A 22,499-nucleotide genomic window follows, 5' to 3' on the forward strand; every position below is an offset into this window, starting at 1 on the left:
TTGAAATAAATTCCGAGCAACTCGTGCTATAGAACTGATGTCATTAACATACCCATTCACATATTCAGCATCGTCTATATGATAGCTAGTACTATATCCATCATATGAGTATCACAGCTGACTCCTCGTCAGCCCCTTAACAGACTCCACTGCCCCCCTCTTCCCACTGCGCACAGCTCCCTCCATATACCCCTTCCACTCCTCTGCTGTCTCCGTCCCCACAAAATGCACATCCCGGAACGGCTCTCGGAGGGCATCCCCAGCCAGCGTCAATACGCCTGGAGGCAGTGCCGGACAGGGACAGCCCCAGCCAGAGAGTTCCTCAGTCGACCACTCGTGGCCGAGAACCTCGAGAAATTCCCTCTTGGGCAGATCCTTGTCACCATAAATCGCCCCCAACTGCTCCAGCAACGCTAGTTCACGCTCTCTCTGACTCCCCAACGCAGACCAATTCCTCCCAGCATCGCCGGCCAAAAACGCCGTGAGCACCCACTTACCATCCTCAGGCATGCTCGTATCGCGGTAAATCGACGCAGGGCCAGCAAACGACTGCGCCAGTCCACAGAACCCGCGATCCGCCCACCACGCCGTCCGGAACGACAACATCACCTTGGTGTAGTAACCATATCTGAACGAATCGACCAGCAGCTGCTTAGCAGCAGGTAGTTGCGGCTCGAACTTGATTGTCTTGAGGACAGGTGTCGGCACTGAACAAATGACCTTTCGAGCCTTGACCACCAATCCACTCTCCGTTTTAACATAGTTCACCCCTTTCTGCACCTGTGTAATCCCAACCACTCTCTGCCCGAACCGAATTGTATCCGTAGGCAAAGCCTCTGCCAATGTCTTCGCGAAGATCTGCGTCCCTTGTCGCACACGCAGATACTGTGCGCCGTGTTTCCGATCCGATCGCATCTGGAGTAGTCCGCCGCCAGACTTGCAGTAATTGAGAAAGTAAAGAGCGGAGATGTCCTGAGGTTCCTGACCCAGCATGGCACGAGTCCAGACGGAGGCATTAGCGACAGCGATGGGGCTGGCGTTACGGGAATGCAGATAGGCGAGGAAGGAGAGGGAGTCGAGTTCGGCATTCTGGGGTCTACTGGTGGAGAGAGATTGGCAGTCAAGTTCGGCAGTGTCGCGGATAAGTTCAATTTCTTTTTGGAATTGAGGAGTTATCTTGATGCAGTTAGCAGGGTGAGTTATAACCCAGTTGGGAGGAGGTCGCATACGCATGGAGTCTGCCCGTAAGGGAATGCAGTGAGGGTACCGTCCTCTCGCTGCAGAAGACAATTCCCTGTCGTATTCTGCTCGATCAATTCCGCACCTGCCCGTTTTGCCAGCTCATACATCATGCTCTGGTTGGTATCGTTGATCCAGGCAGCGCCGAGATCGACCACGCCAGTTCCACTGGGCAAGGGACAAGACCAGGTCTTGCCGCCTACGCGGTCGCGGCCTTCGAGCACGATGCACGAGTGACCAGACTGGAGGATGGTTTCAGCAGCCATGAGGCCAGACAGGCCGGCGCCGATGATAAGCACATCGGTGGTTTCTGTGGGAGAGGGAAGAGAAAGCGAAGTTGGGACAGAGTCCGGCACCGCAACGGTAGCCTCAATCTCGAATTTCCGGTCTGGAACTGCTAGCTGGGGTACTGGAACAAGAGTAATGGCAGGTTTGTGGCCGGCGAGCCATGTCTGCAGAGGTCGGGTGTGTAGACGGTTATTGGGGTCGTAGTCGACGATGTAGAGGGTGAGTTTGACTACATCGCGAGGAGTAGCGCCGGTGGCGACTAGCACACGGTGCAGATTCACGAGGGCAAGATGGATCTGCGAATTGTAATCGGCAGGGGCAGTGCCTTCAATGGTGCCTGGTTGGCCCGAGACATGGAGATATTTAGAGGCGGATGACACCACACCAGGGGCGTAGTAGGCGGAAGTGGCTAGGACGGGTGTTGGAGCCATTGTCAGTAGATTGGAGCTGATAACCGGTGTTTCTATGTGGTAAAGAGGTGGGATAGATATAGGGCAAAGACAAAGTCCGAAGAATGAAGCTGGTTATCTTATCGTGCGGGGAAGTCTTGACTTGCCTGTTAGGAGTGGGCCGGGGTGACTTGCCTGCATTATTTCCACTCCACCGCCAGTTGAGGGAAGCTCTATCTTATCGTAGATCGACATACTGCAAGATGGATGTTCAATCCGAGGAATTGCCTTCTCGGTTGTTTGGTCCATTGAGTAGACAATTCGGGAAATTATATATATCAGTCGTAGATCTAGTCCGTATTGCCAATCACCACCTTGCAGTGTACATACATTAAAATGGCCAACCGTCCCAAAGATCACGACTCCAAAGTCCTCACCATCGCCGATCTGGCCATTGAGGCCCAGAAACGGCTTCCCCCGGTCGTGCGCGGTGAGCGATCCTCACGATCTATCAAACCCAGCCAATACTAAGACATGCATATAGACTACTTCAACGAAGGCGCCGGCGACCTCATCACGTACTACTTCCCACAACTCACCGCAGCCCCCTATATATACTAACAGATCACAGTCTAAAAGACAACGAAGCAGCCTACAACCGATACAAACTACTCCCTCGCGTCCTTCGCGACGTAGATGCCCTCGACACCAGCACCACCATCTTCGGCAGGAAAGTGAAATTCCCCCTCGGCTTTGCCCCGGCTGCCGCGCACAAACTCGCCCACGCAGATGGCGAGGTGGGCACATCCCGTGCAGCCGCAGCGCATGATATCCCCATGTGCTTGTCCTCGTGGGCAACAACAGGCATTGATGATGTGATTGCCCAGGGGACGGGGAATCCGTATGCCATGCAGGTATCGTTTTTCAGGGATGTAGAGATTACGAAGAGGATTATTCAGAAGGCCGAAAGTGGGTATTCAATTGAGCAGTTAAACGTTCGCGGTTGCTGATGAAAGTAAAGAAGCCGGATACAAAGCACTATTCGTGAGCGTGGATCTCCCTGTACTAGGGAACAGATTAAACGAGTCTCGGAATAACTTCAATTTCCCGAGTGATATGCGGTTTCCAGTACTGGCAGAGGGAATTGAAGAATTGGGGTTGAAGGACACGTATGAACGTGGCTATGGTATGCAATTTATTTCCTTCTGCTTATCGGCTATTAACAAAATAACCTAGATGGCTCTATTCGCTGGGACAAGACGATCGCCTGGCTACGACAAAACACGAAGCTCGAGATCTGGCTCAAGGGGGGTACGTCCATCCTCACTCCTGCGGTTACTATGTATAGACTAACGTGAACAGTCTACTCCCCCGAAGACATACAACTTGCCATCGACCACAAAGTCGACGGCGTCATCATCTCCAATCACGGCGGTCGCCAACTCGACGGTGTTCCCGCCACCCTGGACGCACTGCGCATCTGCGCGCCCGTAGCAAAAGGGAAGATCCCTCTAGCAGTGGACGGGGGTATCCGACGGGGAGCAGACGTGTTCAAGGCGATTGCACTGGGAGCGTCGATGTGTTTTGTGGGGAGGATTCCGATCTGGGGATTAGCGGTAAGCTTCACACAAATTACCATATTTGTCCAGGAAATTGACAGTCGGTATAGTATAACGGCGAAGAAGGCGTCGATCTAGCGGTCAAGATCCTCTACGACGAGTTCTGTCGCACAATGAAGCTGGCTGGGTAAGTGACCACGTCAACGTGCATATTGCAGATACTGATGGATGTGAGTATATGCAGGTGTCGAACCATAGCAGATATCACGCCGGAGCACTTGGCGGTACTTGAGACAAATGGACTATTGGCGAAGCTATAATCAATATGATAGAACAAGTCTGAACATACATACCACTTACATATAGAACGAACAACTTCATAAAGAATACAATAAACATAACATGGATCTAATACATAGTAACCATCGACCTACTCCCACAATTTCCTCCAAAACCCCCTCTTCTCCACTTCGTCCCCATCATCAACCCCTAATGCCTCCACCTCCTCCAACCCACTCACCAAATCCACCTGCTCAGCAGGAATCCACCACCCATCCTTCCACCTCATCACCCGATGCCCAGCATAAACTCCCACGAAGACAAACAACCCCACATACGAAGTCAAAAACGACGACACACTCCAGTGTCCATGAAAAAAGACCTCGAAGCCATTACACAGCAACAGTATCGGACAAGCCATTGTGGCAATAATCCCCATCCACGGCTGCAATCTCGACCGATACGGAAGATCCTTCAAACCCTGGGCGTTACACGCCGCCCTGAACCTCAGGAATATAATCCCGCAGCACGTCCACGACGTAAACCCCGCTGTGTTGGTGATATTCACGAACCAATTGAACGCCGTGCTGGCGCCGGAACTACAGTCCATGTATGCCAGCAGGGAGAACAGCGAACTGCACAGCACAGCATAGTATGGCACGCCGTGGCGGGTACAGCGGGTGAAGATCTTGGGGGCACTGCCTGCCTTCGCGAGGGAATAGAGTGTCCGACTGGACATGTAGAGGTACGAGTTCGCAGAGGACCACGCGGAAGTGATGATGACGGCGTTGACGACGGAGTCGAGGCCGTGGATACCGGCGCGTTTAATAGCGATGACCCACGGGGAGGCCGCGACGCTGGTACCCTTCGTCAAGCCGGAGGCATTACTAGGGCAGATGACGCCGATAGCGAGGACACCGAGGATGTAGAAGATGATGAGGCGGTAGAAGTACTGTTTCGCAGCGCGGGGGAGGTTCTTGCGAGGGTTTTGCATCTCGCCAGCGGCGACGACGAGGAGTTCCGGGGCGAAGTTGAAGGAGAAGACAGAGTAGCAGAGGGTGTAGAGAAAGGCGCAGAAGCGGCCGGTGGAGCCGGAGACGAGGTAGGTATTGAAGGCGCCAGGGGTCTTCCAGTAGTGGAAGCCTAGACGGGTGTGGTCGGGACCGCCACCGAGGAAGAGGACGAAGGAGAGGATGAGGAGACCGATGATGAGGAAGACTTTGAGAGATGCGAACCAGAATTCGGTTTCGCCGTAGACTTTGACGGGGAAGAAGTTGAGCGCGAGGACGACGATGAGCATGAGGGTAATCCAAACGGCGAGGGGAACGGGGTTGGACCAGTAGTCGATTACTAGGGCAGCGGCGGTGGTTTCGTAGGCGACGAGGATGCCGAAGCTGTACCAGTAGAGGAGGCCCATGGCGAAGCCTAAGCTGGGGGAGACGAAGCGGGTGCCGTAGGCAGCCATTGAGCAGCCGCTGAAGGGGAGGTAGGTGTTTATTTCGTTGGTGGCAGTGATGATGGCGTAGACGATAATACAGATGGTTATGTAGGCGAGGAGAATGTTAGCTGGACCGGCCAGGGCAAGCACTTCTCCTACTCCCACGAAGAGACCTGTGCCTATGGTGCCGCCGATGGCCATCATCTGGGCATGGCGGGACTTGATGCCACGCTGGGTGACGGGGGCAGCATCATGGGGGAGAATCTGTCCTTCAGCATATGAGGCAGTGCGGTCGAGGACCTCGAGTGATTTTTCGTCGGGAGACTTGGTCATGATTGCTACAGTAGTCTGAGATATGGATTGAATGGATTAAGACTAGGGAAATTGCAGCTAAGTACAGAGGGTATACAGGGCATTTATCAGTTCGCAGGACACTGCATGTACAGAATCTGGGGTCACGTGGGAACTGCGCTTTGCCTCCGTAGATCCCGATACCAGATAAAGACTGAGAGATACGAGGCCATTAGTGTCACTGTGGCTTGAGCACCGACATTGGATAAGCGAATGTCAGCTGCATCATTGCGGAGAAGCAGCGGGTTGTATCTATCAGGCCTTGCTGGTTCGCCTCTAGTTCAGTTTCGAGCCAGATCCACCGTCGGGGCTAGCCCGAGGTTATCAGTTGGCCAGCAAGGCAAGTCTCCCCTGCTGCGTGTCTCTTGACCTGCCTATTGCATTTACCCTTGCATACCCTAACTCTCCACGCCAAACCAGTCGGGCAATTGTAGACTAAATCACAAGACGCTGTGGGATAAAAAGTCAAAAGTGCAGGTAGAAATATAAGTCCTGACATACTCAAATATTCCACACTGCAACGCCAACGTGGGCTCAATTCCTATCCTTTCGTACGTTGAATAGTCCAACACAGCACCATGTCCTCGACCACAACCACCATCGTAGCGAAGAAGGAAGACTCTTCACAGCCCACCGGATCAAACACCAAAGCCAAGTCAGCCATCCAGGCCATCTCACAAGGAGCCACCCTACCAGGCATCCCTTCCTTTACCTCCGCAGACAAAAAGCGAAGATGGATGCTCGAGCACATGGCTGGTGCCTTCAGAGTATTCGCTCACAAGGGTTTCTCCGAAGGAATGAGCGGGCACATCTCCTTGCGTGATCCAGAGCATCCAGACTGCTTCTGGACGAATCCGTATGACCTCCCACCAACAAAACCGGTCCAGGTACACACCAGCTAACAATCCCAGACTCGGGCTCCATTTCGGTTTAGTCAAAGTTTCCGATCTCATCCTACTAAATCACGCTGGCGAACCAGTCGGAGGCAATCGATCGCGGCCAGCCAATGCCGCAGGCTTCCAGATCCACGGCGTCCTGCACAAGATGTATCCGCATGTGAACGCGGCGTGCCATGCCCACTCGAAGTATGGTAAAGCGTGGTCGACTTTCGCCAAGCCTTTGGATATGATTAACCAGGACGTCACTATGTTCTACGGCGATGCGCAGGCTGTATATCCCGAGTTCGGGGGCGTCGTGCTAGAGAAAGAGGAGAGTCTACGTCTGGGTAGACACTTGGGTGACAAGGGAAAGCTGCTGATACTGCGCAACCATGGCCTTCTTACGGTCGGACAGACTGTTGATGAAGCGGCCTATCTGTTCACTCTGGCTGAGAGGAGCTGCGAGATTCAACTGCAGGTGGATGCGGCTGCTGTTCAGGGTTTGGAGAAGAAGCTTATTGAGCCGGAAGCGGCTGAGTTTACATTCAAGATGACTAGTGATCCGGTGAGTTACACCAAGTCCTTGGGGGTTGAAAAGTATGGCTAATGGAAGCAGGAAGCGTTGTATCATGAGTTCCAGCCGGATTATGAGATGGAGCGGGCGCTGTGCAACGATCAGTTTCTACAGTGAGTATTGTATGCGGTGTGGTTGAATATGCTTGTACGATGTATCGAGTATGATGATAATGAGAAGATGAAGCTTCATGAATATGTCGTTATATGTAGAACAAACTCAAGTTGCTTTCCCGCATAATCTGCGGCCAACTGGCGCTGACGTTACTGTTCAGGTGCTGTCGTTGTCTCTCCCAGACCTGTCTTGCTATCCTCAACGCCAGCTTAAAAGTCCCAAGCCCACTTTTTCTGGCTGATGTCTCGAACCAGCCCGCAAACCAGTCTTGCAGTGTAGGATCCAAAGCCTCACAGGCGGCAATAAACGCCACCCAAATAAAAGGAGCAGCTATGCGAGTCGCCGGCATATCGTCTCTTGCTACCTGAGCTAGGGCGTCTCGCACTTGCCACGCTTTATCTTGGAGGATCATCGGATCCACATCGTAGATTCGCCGATAAAAGAAGATAATGAGGGCTTTGTGAATTGCAGAAATCATCAGGCGAACAATTGTGGCATTTGTCTGAGCGATGATACTGTCTGGATCCGCATCTGACACTGACGGTGGTCGCCAAGTGGAAATGCATCGTTCTAGGCTCCGCGCCCGCGCGGAGAACTGCTTAAAGTCCAACGCCCCCGTATAGCTTCCCAAGTCTGAGAGGTCTCGCTCATTTCCTAGTCGTGTTACTTGTGATATTAGAAATAGTAGAGACTCTGGGAGGCCAAAGACATGTGGGTACATGGTCGAGTCCCACTGGCCCGGGATTTCCAAGTGCAAATCATTCTCTCCCTGGTGCTGCTCCTTCAACTCGCTCATCCGCTGGTCCAATCGACCTTCCCATTGCCGAAGGCGGAACGAGCGAGTGGAAGCAATGGAGCGCACTGTATCAGGGGATGCATAGTCGGACCCTATCTCTACGTTGGACACAGGGAGAACGGAAGTGCTCTCCTGGAAGATACGTAGATAGACATAGCAATGGTGCAACAAGCGGACCTTGCGTGATTTCCGAGTTTTAGGCAAGCCACGAAAACGAACCCAGTTTTCGCAGTCTAACAGACATCGGCGTACCCGCTCTGTGCTCCCTTGGTAGGCCTATATGTATGGTGAGATATGTACTTTGCTCAGCTGCGGCTGGCGTTGCTTACCGAAACCGTGCCCATACACAGCAAGGCGACGAGGACATCTTTGTACTTGACTTTTTTGACGCTGGATGACGCATCGTGTAATGCTCGCTTGAGGTAATTTTGAGCTTCGATAGCAAAGGTCTCTGCCTGTCTCTGCCAATATTCGCTTGCGCTGCGCGTCGAGGATGATAGACGCTGGGTGAAGGCCGCAGTGGCGAGAATTGCGTAGAAAATGGACATCCGGGTGTTGCTGGCCAGTTCACCCATGGTCAACAACGCCAGAGTCTCCATAGCGGGAGGCATGTAAAGCATACTCCAGGGGCTCTTTTCTAGCTGGATTGGGGTGAACAGCTGAGTTACATTCTTTGTGTATGCAGATAGCAATAATGGGGCATCTGGAGGGGCCAGGTTGGTCACAGATGGAGCATATCGGATCTCCGGCGACGACAATAGCGATGCTTGCAGAGGAACTGATGGTGATGGTCCCATAAGGAAGCCTCCTGAGAGGGATTGCGGGGAAATCCCATCATTTTCCGCAGAAGGTAGGGTTGCGGCGAAGAAGTCTTGAGCATCCAAGTCGGCAGAAACGTCTACATTCACATGGCCAAACAGACACTCCATGAGGGGATCATTGCTAAAGGCATCGTCCAAGGACATTTCCAGCCCAACATTGACAGGACTGTCTTCCACCCCGGGGAGGGGCTCGTCAACTGGGTCTATGGGGGCTTCTGGAAGGTCCATCTCGACCTGAACTACCCGAAAGGCACCAAAGGGACCCATGCGGGTAGTGAAATTGGTACTGGTCTCCTCCTCCTGGCTCTCGCATTGACCATCAATCTTGGTCAGAATGGTGTGGACGTCATCCAAGTCCAAGCTGTCGGTCAACTGCTCACTCATACGCTGACGCATGTCCTCAGTGAAGAGGGGACGGCGACATCGTGAGCTCTGGTTGTCGCTCGCATCGAACAACAGCCGAATCTCGTACCTCTCACAGACGAGCCCCGCACGCTCACACACGAGGCAAGATGGCCTGGTCTCATCACACTTTGCATGGCGCCGACGACAGGTCTCGCATCCTCCCAAGGAACGGGAGCGCACTGGGGTGTCAGTTGGCTTGCCAGGGCGAGCAGGGGCCTCGGTGGTGATGGTGGTGGTGGTGGTGACGGCGGCCCCTGATGTCATGGAGATCGATAAGCAGTCGATATGAGAAGCAATAGATAGGGTATGTAGTGAATAAGTGAGGGGGGAGATGTCGAGCGAGGAGAGTTGCCTGGAGGATAACGGGGAAGGTGAGGCCGGAATGGCCTGCCTTTTTGGTGTTGCGGGCAAGCGGGGTTGATGGAGTTGAAGCTAAGATTATCGCAATTATCGCGAGGATCAGCCACTTGCCGATAGTCTCGATAAGGCCTGATAGCATCATCTGTCCAACCAGGCAGGTTAATTCCATGGTCATGATTTACCTCTCACCATTTATAACAACCCCCATTAAGATCCCGATAACAACAGGTTGGCCCTCATCCCTCGTCCACATCTCCACCCCTACTCACTCACCATGCAAGACAAAGCCAACATCCTGCTAATCGGCTGTGGTGGCATCGGCACTATTGCTGCACTGAACTTGGAACTTGGAGGCAAAGCCATTGTCACTGCTGTCCTGCGTTCCAATTATGAGCATGTCAAAGCTCACGGCTTCTCCATCAAGTCGATCGACCACGGAGAGGTGAAAGGCTTCCGACCGTCAGTCTGTATGCAGCCACTCAACTCCACACTAGCAGATTCCCACTAACAGTTCCCTTGACAGTAAGAAACACAATCCCAGACGTTGAGAAAGAGAATCTCCCCCCATACCGGTACATCGTCGTCACCACCAAGAACTACGCCGATGTGCCCCCTACCGTAGCAGAGATCATCCGCCCCGCCGTCACCAGGGGCTACACACGCATCGCGCTCGTCCAGAATGGCCTGAACATAGAAAAGCCCCTTATTGCCGCTTTCCCAGAAAACATCATCCTCTCGGGTGTCAGCTTCTGTGGTTCCCATCAGGTCTCCTTGGGAGAGATCGTCCACGAAGACGATGACGAGCTTTACGTGGGAGCCTTCCGCAACCCCAATTTGAACCCCGACGAAGAGGATGCGGCCGCCAAAGAATACTGTGAGATCTATGGGGCAGGTGGCAAGTGCAATCCTCAGTTCAACCCCGACGTTGGGTTCAGTCGCTGGCGGAAGCTGCTGTACAACGCCTGCTTGAACCCCATCTGTGCCGTTACGGATCTAGACACCGGTCGCATCCAGCTGGCAGACGGCGCCATTGAGAATTTGGTCCGACCGGCCATGGAGGAGATCCGCGCAGGTGCCAATGCATGTGGACATGACCTACCACCTGAGCTGGTGGACTTCATGATCACGATGGATCCCATTACCATGTACAATCCCCCCAGCATGCAGGTGGATATCCGCAATGGCCGATTCTGTGAGTATGAGAACATCGTGGGAGAGGCACTGAAGGAAGGAAAAGCCAGGGGGGTCCCCATGCCGACATTAACAGTGTTGTATGGCCTTCTCAAGGCCATCCAGTGGCGGACCAAGGAAAGGAAGGGGCTGGTGCAGATCCCGGAGCCGGAGGACCATACACTCAAAAAGTGATAAATTAATGAATTATTATGACTATAATAATGCCTTTAGCATGGCTGGATTCTGGCTGGAATGGATAGACAGGGGTTTTCAATGCCACTGCATATTGCGACAGTAAGAATATGAGGATAATCGTGTCCCAATTCGCTAATAGGCAACTGTGGCTGTAAGTAAGTAGTTCGATGTGGCTAGAGTCTTGTCGTCTACAATGACACCCAGTGAATAACTCCAACGAGGAGGGTGAAGAGAGTGCAGGGTCTGGTGGGAGCGACCGAGCGGGAGAGCCCGCAGATTACGTTAAAAACAAAAGCAGATGAAGGATTCGGGGGCCAAAGGATCCATTCTTCGTCAGACATCAATTTGCCGGACGATGGAGTTGGGTATACGAAGCATGATGGCCAATAGACGGACAAAATGGCCTGCAGAAATGTGGAAATACATTGTTGCGGTTTCCCTCGGCATTAAGCCAAGAGGGGTGAGGCTCGTCAATTGCTATAAGATCATCCATCAGGTATCGGTAATAGCCTGACTTGATCTTATGTCAAGCTGCTGTCTCGTGTTTTGAAGTATTAAGGAAGACCCGCCAGAAGCAGTACCTCAGTGACCATGGCTTCTAATATACCAGTTCCTCGCAAACGGCTTCTGACCACCGAAATAGATGCCATCGCCGAAAATAATCCTGATAGACGATTCTGTGTAATGCCCAGAGGCTCGGAGCTCTCAGATGGTTTACAAGCAATTTCGATTAAGGCTCTCTCTCGTGGCATCAACTTCTTATGCTGGTGGATAGAAGCGCAAACTGGTACAGATGCACCTTTTGGGTCAACGGTAGCATACATGGGTGCCAATGATATTCGCTACTTTATTTTCATCGTGGCATGTCATAAGACTGGCTACAAGGTGGGATACTTCCGACTTCGTGGACGTTCCGCTTGTATACTGACCTTTCTCAATCAGCCATTGCTGCTTTCGAGTAAGAACTCTGATGAAGCTCAACTGTACTTGCTACATGAGACTAAGTGTAACCGGTTCTTTTACACTGCGGAGAGGGAGCGGAAGGTAACAGAGCTTAAGCAACTCCGTCCCGAATTAAATATCGTCAAATTACCCGCATTAGATGCCATCTTGGAGGGAGAAGAGGGTTCACGCTTCTTCCCCTTTACTCAATCTTACGAGGAGGCTGAGGATGAGGTCTTCCTCATTGTGCACAGTTCTGGATCAACAGGTATGGTCTCCCTTCTCAAAATGGCGAATCTAGCTCAAGTAAACTCACTTCTCAGGAATGCCCAAGCCTATTCCCCTGACCCATGGCTATTTCAGTGCCTTGGATGCCATTGTCCATCTCCCTCGTCCGGGCGACCGGAGACTTACTATCTTCTGTGATCTCAGCCCGGATAACCTTGTTCTCAGCGTAGTTCCGTTCTTTCATATGATGGGGGTCGTCGCTTTCACCACGTCCATCTTCCACTCGGTACCTTTCCTTTATGGGCCAGAGAAGCCACTTTCGGTTGACTTCTTGACGGACCTTATCAAATTCGGTCGACCAACTACGGCGCTTCTTCCCCCGTCAATCCTTGACGATGTTTCCTTGTCCGAAGAAGCCCTGCTCACGTTGGGCACAATGGAGAGTGTTTACTTTGGTGGAGCACCACTCTCATCAGAAACAGGTGACAAGGTCCGCAAATACACGAAACTGATCACAGCACTGGGATCCACCGAAACCAATCTTATCCCTTCCATAGTTCCCGAAAAGGACGAAGATTATGGTTATCTCGAGTGGAATCCTAATTACGGCGCTGTTATGGAGCCTGTCGGAGATGATATCTATGAGCTGGTCATTCCTCGCCCGCCCACACGCGATTATCACGGCATCTGTCATACGTTTCCCTCGTGCACGGAGTACCATACTAAGGATCTCTTCACACGACATCCATCTAATCCACGACTGTGGAAGCATCACGGTCGTCTAGACGACGTCATTGTTCTAAGTAACGGGTTCAAGTTCAATCCTGTCATACTGGAGACCATGATCGAGGCGCATCCTCTTATTTCCCGGGCATTGGTGGTCGGAAAGGGACAATTCCACACTGCTCTGCTGGTCGAGCCATACTGGGATGCATTTGACTCATACATTGACCCCAATTCTTTCATTGATGATATCTGGCCTGCGATCGAGGAGGCAAACAAAACTATAGCCGCCCACGGACGTATCATGAAAGACAAGATCACTCAGTCTAAGAGGGCTAGGCCATTCCAAACCACACCAAAGGGTTCGACGCGAAGGGCTGCTGTAGTCAAAGACTACGCCAATGAGATTGATGCCATTTATACCATGAGTGACGAGGGAACCCTTGCAGTGGACGAGCTTCCAGCAAACCCAGACCTGTCTAATCTTAGTGAATATATTTATGACTTGGTTACTAAGACCCTCCAACGATCTGGCTTTGGTCCCCAGGAAGACCTCTACAAACTTGGTCTCGACTCTTTGCAAACCATCCAGGTCGCTAAGTATCTACGCAACGCTTTATTTGCCCACTGCGGTGGCCCAAGTGCGGTAGAGTTGACGATCCAAATGGTTTACGCAAATCCGACCGTGGAGAAGTTGGCCCAGCTGCTTCTGCGGGTGCTGAATGGTGACAATGCGACAGATGTCTCCCGCCCAGTGAAGCTCAACAGTCTCATTGAAAAATACACATCCAACCTACCAATCCAGGACTTCGCCCCAGAGCAGACTGCAAAGACCCACACAAATTATACAGTGATACTGACAGGGTCCACCGGCTCGTTGGGGACTTATCTCTTGCACACCCTTCTAGAAGACCCGAGTGTCGCCAAAGTCTACTGCTTTAACCGCAGCGACGCCCAGTCCAAACAAGAAACGATCTTCCAACAAAAAGGCCTCGATATCACTCCAGTCACCTTTGAGAAGGTGGAATATCTCACCGTCTCTTTTAGTGATCCACATTTCGGTCTCCCCTTGCCCAAGTACAACGCCCTCCTTACCGCGGTAACAACAGTAATCCACAACGCCTGGAAAGTCGACTTCAACCACAGCGTCGACTCATTCGAAGACCCGCACATTCGCAGCGTACGGCACTTCATCGACTTTAGTCTCCGGAGTACTCATCGTGCGCATGTCCATTTTATCTCATCAGTGGGCACCATAGGCGCCTGGACTTGGGACATGGGATCAACCATCCCTGAAAGCCCACTTGAAGACAGCAAGGCATGTCCGAGTCAAGGATACGGGGAGTCCAAGTACATCTCCGAACGGATATGTCATGAGGCAAGCCGCAGGTCGGGCGTCCCGACTACCGTATATCGCGTGGGACAGATAGCAGGTCCGACCACAATGGAAGGTCTATGGAATCCCCAAGACTGGCTGCCTACTATTATCAATACATCAAAGGCAATAGGACTAATTCCGGACACTCTGGGCTCGAGAGCTATTGATTGGATTGCCGTGGTAATACACCCTTCCATCTTCCGTCTAGTGGATAGCTATGTTTGGCTACTAATGCACTATCCTGGAATGTAGGACACCCTCGCCCGCATAATCACCGAGGTCATTCACACTCGCGCCGTTACAGTGTCTTCTGCTTCGCCACACGCAGTATTTCACCTTGTTAACCCATCAAAAACAACCTGGGAAGCACTCGTCCCTACCGTCCAGGACATGTACCCGGACATGGAACCGGTGGGTTTCACAACGTGGGTAAAACACCTCGAAAATTTGAGCATGAAAAACCCATCCGAGCAGGAGATCGCGGAGAAGCCTGCCCTCAAGCTACTCGAATTTTACCGTGAGTTCGCGGAAGGTGCTACGCTCTCGGTGCCGCTAGAGGTGGACAAGGCAAAGGAGGCAAGCGAAACTATGGCTTCACTGGGGCCTATTACGGGAGATGATATGAGGAATTGGTTGAAGCAGTGGTCGTTCTAAGGTTGTTGTTGGCTTGGTGCTCAGTGTAGCGGGGCTATAAACGAATTAACAATCATCTCGCTGGTGGAAATGAGTTGTACGGTTGTTTTTAGGATCAAGTAAGCACTTCAAGTCGTAGCGGAATGGACGTTGAACGGCTGTCTATGCTTGCCTAATTCGATTTCCTCGCGCCTTCCCACCGTCCGTCCTCGTTGAAATTTTTACTTCTGGCCCGCTGAATAGACTTGTTTCTTGGTCAACTTAACATCTTACAATCTCTACTATCATCAATCAAATCGTTCGGTCTTTTCAGAGAACCAATATCTGCTCACATTCACTTTATTGTACTATTTGCTTTGAAGCCACCCCAAATCCATCCTTTTTTTTCTTCTATTTTCTAGGTCACCATGGCTGTCTTGACCTTGGAAGGTGGAGATAATGAGTGTAACAGGGCGATGAGAGGCAACTATTCGCGGTTAGAAGCTTTTCGACTCATACAGGAGTGCCTAGCGCCAGAATATACTGTTACCATCGAGAAAACTGCCCAAGCACTTCATGAACTGCTCCCACCACCAGATGACCCTACTTATCCCGGCGGAGCTGACTTGTTCGGAGACCTTATACTTGAGTTATCTCAGCAGGTGGAGTACGATAATCCTGCTCAAGACCGTTATGTGCAGGTGATTCAAAGACTGCAAGACTCGGACCGCGTGAAAAAATATATACCACAACCTGAAGGTGTCGGTGTGAGTGATATTTACCTAGAAACTAGCCTGAGCCAAGCAGCGAAACTGACACTCTAGTACCAGGGATACGGTCGCTATGAAATTATGCCACAATTGATGACCAATTTAGGGCAATATTCGGCGCAACGTACGTCTGGGTCCCCTTCCTCTCTTTTCATTGAGGCTGTGTTTGTGTACAGCACCTGTGCAACAAAGCCTCCGTCATGCTAGCTTCTAAAATCAGTAATCTTCGAAGACTGACAACTTCTCAGGAATGGACAAAAATGGAAACCAAAATTACTTTGTTAACGTTCGGGCCTTTATAGCGCGCCTTTGCAGAGTGGGAGCTTTGCAAGATCAGGCTTGGTTAGTCAACGAAATGAAGGCTGCCTTCGAAGATATACTGCCAGAACAGTTCCACGTCGTATCCATCATGGGTGCTGCAGTTATTATCGAGTTTGCTGGGGCTTGGCTGTATGAGGAGGTCGTTCGAGCACCTAAGCTTGATGAAATAAACGACAACCCATTGTGGGCAACTGGTTATTACTACAATGGTCCTCGGTATGGCATCGCGAGGTGGAATCACTGGCAAAGGCTATTTCAGTGGGCGGAACAGACAATGACACTTGATCGGGAGAGCAAACGGCTTATATTCTATGCCGAGTGGTATATGCATGGAATATCGAGGTCCCTTCAGCCTTACTAGATGACGTTGGCTTTGAGCTATCCTCCGTATGCTTTTTGTCTTCTGGAGCTCGCTTCAACTTAGGTAGATGTGCAGAAATTCTATTTTTAGCTCGGTGGTACTTTTCCTTGCTGTGCTAACAGAATCATCTCCGACTGGTAGTTTGAGGTTTAAGGGCGATACAACATCGGACTCGGGCCTTACGTTTCTGCGAGGGTTTAGAGATTTTCACGAAGGCTCCATCAACCCTAATGAAGGTTAAAATACTTAAAGGTTATAATAAGATGTTACAATGGGTTCTTCTCATTGCAGTCGAAGTGGGCGATCGTAGCCGATTACGTTATGGGTTCAGTGTAGTCGGTGTACCAATGCAGTTTCTGAAGCGAGACTGCCTACTTTAATGATGAACTGAACTTGGCGAGGGAGTTGAAGAGAATGAATGAGCTCATTCTAGTAAGATCCAACACAGAACACGCGGGCCGTGAAAACAAATTGTCATAGTGCGCATGAACAGGAAGGGCGCATAGCACGGAAAGGAGAAGCGGGAAGGGGCAAAAAGAAAAGACAAAAAAGAAACAGCTGGAGCTGCGGGGAATCGAACCCCGGACCTCTCCCATGCTAAGGGAATATTATACCACTAAACCACAGCCCCTTTGCTGTTGAAGACCTGCTTGTTATTCTGTGTTATGAGCAAAGACATAGGCTATCAGAGTTGTTGGGGCCATAACCATCCTCTGGATGATTACAAATTGCGCCAGTTATAATAACTACCTACAAAGTCGTCTACGGTGTAAGCAGGGTGGATTTGAGGGATGGAGACTCGGAGTTTACGGATGATGCCGGTCTATCTCCTGGTGATGTTTTCGATGGATTTTCTTATTTCTAAGCAGCAGCAGGATGGCAGTGATTGAATGGCCCACATTATAGCTTTGACCCAGGTAAATTTGGCAAAGACGGAGCTCCCTCGTTTACGATCAAGCACTCCCAGAAATATAAAGCCCTGTAGAATCCCCTGCAAAGCCAGACAGATATTCATCGCATCTCTCTTCACATTCAGCTTACAACCAAACCAATTCACCACATCTTCAAGCACCCGCCATGCCCATCTTCGACGTAACAGCCACCAGCGAACAGGTCATTGAAGCCTTCAAGTCCAACATCAAAGGCAAGACCTTCGTCATAACCGGTGCCGGCAAGCCCAGCATTGGCAGCCAGATAGCCACATCTCTAGCCAAAGCTGCACCAGCACACATCCTCATTGCCTCACGCACCCTCAGCAAAGTCCATCCCGTGCTCGACGAGATCCACGCCATCGACAACACCATCAGGACCACCGCAGTACAGGTGGACCTAACCGACCATGAATCCGTCCGTCGCGCCGCAGACGAGATCCTCGCCGCGGCACCCAATATCGATGTCCTGATCAACAGCGCCGGGGTGATGGCAATCAAGGAATACACCCTCGACAAGCAGGGAATAGAGCTACAGCTCTCGGCCAACCACGTCGGCCACTTCTTACTTACCAACTTGCTCGTGACAGCCCTCGAGGCTGCTGGCTCCGCCCGTGTAGTCAATCTAACCAGCTCCGGGTACCTTATCTCGCCGTTCCGCTTCGAAGACTGGAACTATTCAGATGGAAAAGAATACGACCTCTGGACTGGGTACGGACAAGCTAAAACAGCCAATATCCTATTCACATATGGTCTGGCCCAGCGACTACGGCATAAAGGAATTGCTGCTATCGCCGTCCATCCAGGCTATAACGGAGACACTAGGCTGGGAAGTCACCTCACTTGGGACGATTTTACCGGGATCTCTGCAATCGCGGTACGGAATACCAGCAAGGAGTTTGTTTTCGAGGAGCCGCGGTTCAAGACGTATACTCAAATTGCGGCGACGCCGTTGATTGCGGCGCTGGATCCGGGGTTGCAGGCTCTGGCGCCGGTGTTTATGCAGAATAGTGCGGTTAGTGAGGCTGCCGAGCATGCGAGGGATCCGGGAAGTGTGGATGCTTTGTGGAAGTTGAGTGAGGAGCTTGTTGGGGAGGAGTTTCGATATGAGATTCTTCAATGAACAAATGGGGAGGGTAGCTTTCTGGTGGCGTTCATGCACCCTACAGCTTTCAAGAAGGTGTGGTATTATCGTCCACTCCATATATCTGGCAGAGGCAACTGGACTGTGTATTTAGCTGCCTTTCAATCAGATTCCCCCCGTTATAACATTGTGGCACGTCACTATACTCTGAAGACAGATGTAGATTTAGTTTTTGCATAATGCACGTTGTTTTCACATTTTCTCGGCTTATGCAAATTTCCCAACCATTATTACATCCATTACCGTGCATCATGCTGAAGTTCAAGAGATGTGTAGTCTGGAGTCAAGCTCCAGACAGAAGTTTCTGCGCGTTCCCGAAATAGACCATATCCCGAAGCTCCTCGTTCATATGAAACGCATCTAGATTCTCCCGGTAACCAGCTACTTTGATTGGGGGAGCGTTGGGATAATCGGATCCTATTACTCTTTTTAGCATCTGGTGTTACATGCCAGCCACAAAAATACTCACCATACATAATATGATCATGCGGTATTAAGTCCAGCAAGAGATTCAGGACTGCTGGCGCACTCGAAAGAGCGAGGTCGTAATGAAACCCACGCAATGCCTCCATAAATTCAAAGTAGGTCTTTCCATAGGGACCCTTTTGGGCCATCGTATCCCTAGAAGTTACAGTCAGGCGCGAGATCAGATACGGCAACGTCCCACCCGCATGCGATAGGATCTTGGGACAGTTCGGGAACTGCTGCGTGACGTTGTTAACAATCATATCCACGGCAGTCCGTGTAGTCTCCTGTGGGAAGTCAAGCATGGGAGGTGGCATAATCGGATCAATCCAATCAGAGTCCTCAGGCATAGTAGGATGGATATGAACCACGGTTTTCCGATCATCCAGTTCCTTCCAGATGGGTGTGAACTGAGAATGACCTAGGTAGTTGTTTCCATCGCCGTATCGAGTGAATACGGTGACCCCGTCGGCTTTGAGTGTGTCGAGGGAGTACTCGATTTCAGCCAATGTACCAGGTACATCCAGGAGAGAAGGCAGCGCGGCGAAGAATCCGAACCGTTCGGGGTACTGGTCGCGCAGGTTGGCGGCATATTCATTGACCCTTCGGGCTAGCGACCGAGCAGAGTCGTTGTTTCCAGTAATGACTGCACCTGGTGTAGTCAGAGACAGTATGGCTTTTCGGACGCCATTATCCTGCATGTCCTGGAGAGAGTCCTCGACGGTCCATGCGGGGACTGGCAAGCCTGTTGGGTCGCCGCCTGCATCTTCAACGGCTGGATGTGCGTCACACTATTAGTGCGGGGTTTTCATTCAGTTCAAGTACGCCCACGTACCCTGACGAAAGAAATCGGGGACGAAGTGATGGTGGATATCAATCTTCTGCGGTAGCCGCTGGGCGAGGACTGCACTGCCATTGTCCATGGTGGTCGGATATCCCGGACTTATGCCACCGGTAGACATACCTAGGAAGCTTGCAATGCCGGTGGGTAGGTAGGTGAATAGATGCATTATAATCACGGCTAAGAGTCATCGATTCTCAGTTGCTAAACCAGGTGACTTCGTGACTTTGGTGCAGCTTGGGCTGTTGTTTGTTGCGCAGCTGTACCCGATCCCTTGCATAACTGCCAATTACGGATCCCGCGGACTTTTCTCCCTCTTTCTGCTAATTGAGCTGGCATGACAGGTGACTTTTTTTATACTTTTCTGTGTCATAACTACACTGGTCGCAATTTCTTATCGTCGAGTTTTGATGATTCCGTGATGCTAGTAAATAGTAAGTACCAGCGAAAATGAAACCTTCCATAAGTTGTGCAGGGAATATACTATATAATCACTGCTAGCAGAGTCGATGTAAAAGTAATTATGGAATGACAACGCTAAAATCAAGCTATTGTCATTAACTAACCTCGGAGATACAAAAAGCATGCTAGAGTCTATCTAATTGCAAAGATAGTGGCCTTTTACTGGCAGCGCAGCTCGTGGTGGGCTATGATGGCCATTCACCAGCAACGATAAATATGATGGATGAGCTGCGAGTACTTGAGACATAGTGCTGTCTCATAGAGCAAAAGTTACAGGCGTTCTTCAACAAAAAGGGGCTGTGGTTTAGTGGTATAATATTCCCTTAGCATGGGAGAGGTCCGGGGTTCGATTCCCCGCAGCTCCATTTTTTGTGTTTTTCTTTTTGTCCTTATCGATTCGCTTAGCTTATGCCTATTTATCGTCAGACGACTATTCCTAGTTTGTCCACGTTGCAATGCCATTTTCCGCCCAGGCGACACATCTTTACATTGTCCAGAGCACCCCTCCCCAAATGCTGTGCCTCGCTGTCGCTCAATCCAAAAACTTCTCCACTGCCACCACACTGCCAATGGTCTGGTCATAGCATTCACAACCGATATCCCTTGTCAACCGCCTAAGACCTTGAAAATGACCAAAGGCCAGTGATGGCCTACACATGCAAAATTACAATGGTGTCACCCTTTGTACAGGAGTTATCAGCGATGAGTGTATCTAGAGGGTGCAAATAGCCTCGTCTTATTCCAACATCGACCAGGGTACGATGGCACATTCGAATTATCGGGTAGCTTCTCGAAAAAGGAAAAGTAATCGTTCATTTGTCCCCCAGTCGGAGCGAGAAGTTCATACGGCCACAGAACAATACCGACATTGGATTTTGGCGAACTTCAAAACCAAGGTAAACTACTACATCCAACTGCCAGAATTCCCGAGTTGAGCCATCACGATTCCGACCATCCCATTCAAGCCACAGGGGCGCAGATGCATCGCATGATCAACGCACAATGTAACCTTGTCCTCTTGTTGCTCGAAGCACAACATAGCTAACGAACACTTACCTCAAAACCACTGCCCACGATCTAACCTGAGCCTCGTGGCCTAAGACGACACATGGCAGCAATGAATAGAACCCCCGCCGAAATTCACTTCCTCATGACCAGCCGGCCTATCTGCGTAACGTCAACACAGTGACTTGACAGGGATAGCCTTTGCGGCGGGATAAAAACAGAACAGCAACCCGGGGTGGCTGAGACACCAATCAACTCAAATATCAGATCTCTCAAAACCTCGGGCCCCCCTGCTGAGGATCAGTGCTGTTTTTATCATCATCTGTGCACGCCGAGTAAACGCATTTCTGAGATGAGGCTGCAACGTGATTTCGACGGAATCGCATACCTCATATATCTTCTGCTCGCTCTTCAATGCAGATGTCTCGCTCGAGCAGAGAGCTTCACCTATCCGACAGCAAAGGAATATCAGTTCATCGTGGGAGACCTGGTCAATGTATCCTGGGACGTGGTGACATCGCGTGTTTCTCTCTATGAAGTGTGCAACACCAAGATTCCCTTGCTATGTCGGTACACCTACAACTGCCACCGCTGGATCTGGCTGATGGAATCACAGTAAACGTCACAAACCCCTACAGCCATGTCTGGAATGCAACCCGGGACAAATACAGAGAGTCTGGCTGCGCGTTCGAGCTCGATTCACTGGATATGTTCGGTATTCTCAACCCACCAGTACTCACAAGTGTCAAAATCGGCGTGAGCAAGCGTCAGAAAGATGATCCTCCACCAGAGTTTTATAACTTGTACAACCCATCTAGCAGTACGTCCAGCACTACTTCAATGAAATATACCTCGAGTGCTACTTCAGCAACGTCCACCTTCACGACTTATTCACATGCTACAAACACCGCAGCGGGCGAGACATCAGCAGCGTCTTATAATTCAGCTCCAGCTACTACCGATACAAACAGTGGTCTTACTGTCGCACAGAAGGTTGGGATCGGCCTCGGGGTCCCGCTAGGAGTGCTGGCAATATCCACCGTCGGGGCCTTAGCCTTTCTGTATCAACGTCGATCGCAAAGGCGGAGCGGCTTGGACGACGTCCCGAATTCAGACCAACCCACATCCTCTGGGCTGGTTGAAGCGGCCAAGGCTCCATGGGATCCTCGCATTTCCAGGGCGGAAACAGTAATCGCAGAACTGCCTTCGCCGTCCTTCGACATGGAAGGAATATCAGAGGAGGTGAATCACCGACCGATAAGCGAAGTAATGGGAACTCCTCGGAGTGAGCTTAGTACGTGAGTTGAGTTTGCGTGGGATGTACATAATGTGCTATGATGATGACTATCTGAGCAGCTATGTGGCTGCATATGGTCCATGTCTAATAAGTAATGTTTGCCATTTGGTCACTTAATTGATATCAACCTCTGATACGGACATCACGTAGCAGTAGAATATT

The 22,499-nt window shown here is 50.9% G+C and overlaps 11 protein-coding genes and 2 non-coding genes across 13 annotated transcripts; 8 read left to right on the top strand and 5 right to left on the bottom strand.

Annotated features, from left to right (window-relative positions):
* Window positions 1-111: 111 nt before the first annotated feature.
* On the bottom strand, window positions 112-1,958 carry BO87DRAFT_406932 (putative flavin-containing amine oxidase; the record flags this gene model as incomplete). The annotated part of the gene is made up of 2 exons (XM_025626033.1): window positions 112-1,176; window positions 1,230-1,958. The coding sequence occupies 2 exons, from the start codon at window positions 1,956-1,958 to the stop codon at window positions 112-114; spliced, it is 1,794 nt and encodes a 597-aa protein (XP_025479414.1).
* A 242-nt stretch (window positions 1,959-2,200) lies between these two features.
* On the top strand, window positions 2,201-3,795 carry BO87DRAFT_436495 (alpha-hydroxy acid oxidase; the record flags this gene model as incomplete). The annotated part of the gene is made up of 8 exons (XM_025627816.1): window positions 2,201-2,406; window positions 2,461-2,494; window positions 2,548-2,885; window positions 2,938-3,102; window positions 3,153-3,227; window positions 3,279-3,532; window positions 3,586-3,662; window positions 3,720-3,795. The coding sequence occupies exons 1-8, from the start codon at window positions 2,313-2,315 to the stop codon at window positions 3,793-3,795; spliced, it is 1,113 nt and encodes a 370-aa protein (XP_025479415.1). The 5' UTR covers window positions 2,201-2,312.
* A 110-nt stretch (window positions 3,796-3,905) lies between these two features.
* On the bottom strand, window positions 3,906-5,608 carry BO87DRAFT_459269 (uncharacterized protein; the record flags this gene model as incomplete). Its single annotated transcript, XM_025628947.1, has 2 exons — window positions 3,906-5,530; window positions 5,602-5,608. The coding sequence occupies 2 exons, from the start codon at window positions 5,606-5,608 to the stop codon at window positions 3,906-3,908; spliced, it is 1,632 nt and encodes a 543-aa protein (XP_025479416.1).
* Window positions 5,609-6,115: 507 nt separating this feature from the next.
* Window positions 6,116-7,172, top strand: BO87DRAFT_436498 (class II aldolase/adducin domain-containing protein). Its single transcript, XM_025627817.1, has 3 exons — window positions 6,116-6,399; window positions 6,455-6,986; window positions 7,038-7,172. Exons 1-3 carry the CDS (start codon window positions 6,122-6,124, stop codon window positions 7,110-7,112), a joined length of 885 nt encoding a protein of 294 aa, XP_025479417.1. The 5' UTR covers window positions 6,116-6,121; the 3' UTR covers window positions 7,113-7,172.
* Window positions 7,173-7,197: 25 nt separating this feature from the next.
* On the bottom strand, window positions 7,198-9,395 carry BO87DRAFT_436500 (Zn(II)2Cys6 transcription factor; the record flags this gene model as incomplete). Its single annotated transcript, XM_025627818.1, has 2 exons — window positions 7,198-8,181; window positions 8,235-9,395. The coding sequence occupies 2 exons, from the start codon at window positions 9,393-9,395 to the stop codon at window positions 7,198-7,200; spliced, it is 2,145 nt and encodes a 714-aa protein (XP_025479418.1).
* Window positions 9,396-9,765: 370 nt separating this feature from the next.
* On the top strand, window positions 9,766-10,856 carry BO87DRAFT_436502 (ketopantoate reductase family protein; the record flags this gene model as incomplete). Its single annotated transcript, XM_025627819.1, has 2 exons — window positions 9,766-9,958; window positions 10,015-10,856. 2 exons carry the CDS (start codon window positions 9,766-9,768, stop codon window positions 10,854-10,856), a joined length of 1,035 nt encoding a protein of 344 aa, XP_025479419.1.
* Window positions 10,857-11,450: 594 nt separating this feature from the next.
* BO87DRAFT_459271 (acetyl-CoA synthetase-like protein) lies at window positions 11,451-14,887 on the top strand (the record flags this gene model as incomplete). Its single annotated transcript, XM_025628948.1, has 4 exons — window positions 11,451-11,744; window positions 11,802-12,069; window positions 12,125-14,310; window positions 14,383-14,887. The coding sequence occupies 4 exons, from the start codon at window positions 11,451-11,453 to the stop codon at window positions 14,782-14,784; spliced, it is 3,150 nt and encodes a 1,049-aa protein (XP_025479420.1). The 3' UTR covers window positions 14,785-14,887.
* Window positions 14,888-15,170: 283 nt separating this feature from the next.
* BO87DRAFT_416151 (DUF3632 domain-containing protein) lies at window positions 15,171-16,194 on the top strand (the record flags this gene model as incomplete). Its single annotated transcript, XM_025626729.1, has 3 exons — window positions 15,171-15,509; window positions 15,567-15,636; window positions 15,761-16,194. 3 exons carry the CDS (start codon window positions 15,171-15,173, stop codon window positions 16,192-16,194), a joined length of 843 nt encoding a protein of 280 aa, XP_025479421.1.
* Window positions 16,195-16,753: 559 nt separating this feature from the next.
* Window positions 16,754-16,825, bottom strand: BO87DRAFT_t147. Its single transcript has one exon. It is a non-coding gene; the product is annotated as a tRNA-Ala (tRNA).
* A 417-nt stretch (window positions 16,826-17,242) lies between these two features.
* On the top strand, window positions 17,243-18,241 carry BO87DRAFT_335088 (short-chain dehydrogenase; the record flags this gene model as incomplete). The annotated part of the gene is made up of 1 exon (XM_025620473.1): window positions 17,243-18,241. A coding segment is annotated over exon 1 (969 nt), but the record flags the coding sequence as incomplete, so codon positions are not given.
* Window positions 18,242-18,468: 227 nt separating this feature from the next.
* Window positions 18,469-19,797, bottom strand: BO87DRAFT_376787 (amidohydrolase family protein). The gene is made up of 3 exons (XM_025623390.1): window positions 19,568-19,797; window positions 18,737-19,507; window positions 18,469-18,684 (listed from the first exon to the last, which is right to left on the bottom strand). Exons 1-3 carry the CDS (start codon window positions 19,740-19,742, stop codon window positions 18,551-18,553), a joined length of 1,080 nt encoding a protein of 359 aa, XP_025479423.1. The 5' UTR covers window positions 19,743-19,797; the 3' UTR covers window positions 18,469-18,550.
* A 531-nt stretch (window positions 19,798-20,328) lies between these two features.
* BO87DRAFT_t142 lies at window positions 20,329-20,400 on the top strand. The gene has a single exon. It is a non-coding gene; the product is annotated as a tRNA-Ala (tRNA).
* A 778-nt stretch (window positions 20,401-21,178) lies between these two features.
* Window positions 21,179-22,464, top strand: BO87DRAFT_59338 (uncharacterized protein). Its single transcript, XM_025629414.1, has one exon. It carries the CDS (start codon window positions 21,605-21,607, stop codon window positions 22,340-22,342), a length of 738 nt encoding a protein of 245 aa, XP_025479424.1. The 5' UTR covers window positions 21,179-21,604; the 3' UTR covers window positions 22,343-22,464.
* Window positions 22,465-22,499: the final 35 nt, after the last annotated feature.

The sequence above is a fragment of the Aspergillus neoniger genome (genome assembly GCF_003184625.1).
Source record: "Aspergillus neoniger CBS 115656 unplaced genomic scaffold BO87scaffold_17, whole genome shotgun sequence".
Taxonomy (NCBI): domain Eukaryota; kingdom Fungi; phylum Ascomycota; class Eurotiomycetes; order Eurotiales; family Aspergillaceae; genus Aspergillus; species Aspergillus neoniger.

Coding starts and splice junctions, on each gene's coding strand:
- BO87DRAFT_436498 (XM_025627817.1), top strand. CDS start 6,122: ATGTCCTCGACCACAACCACCATCGTAGCGAAGAAGGAAGACTCTTCA. Junction 6,400..6,454: donor GACTGCTTCTGGACGAATCC/GTATGACCTCCC, acceptor TAACAATCCCAG/ACTCGGGCTCCATTTCGGTT. Junction 6,987..7,037: donor TCAAGATGACTAGTGATCCG/GTGAGTTACACC, acceptor TAATGGAAGCAG/GAAGCGTTGTATCATGAGTT.
- BO87DRAFT_376787 (XM_025623390.1), bottom strand. CDS start 19,742: ATGCATCTATTCACCTACCTACCCACCGGCATTGCAAGCTTCCTAGGT. Junction 19,508..19,567: donor CCCCGATTTCTTTCGTCAGG/GTACGTGGGCGT, acceptor ACGCACATCCAG/CCGTTGAAGATGCAGGCGGC. Junction 18,685..18,736: donor GCATGATCATATTATGTATG/GTGAGTATTTTT, acceptor AAAGAGTAATAG/GATCCGATTATCCCAACGCT.
- BO87DRAFT_59338 (XM_025629414.1), top strand. CDS start 21,605: ATGTCGGTACACCTACAACTGCCACCGCTGGATCTGGCTGATGGAATC.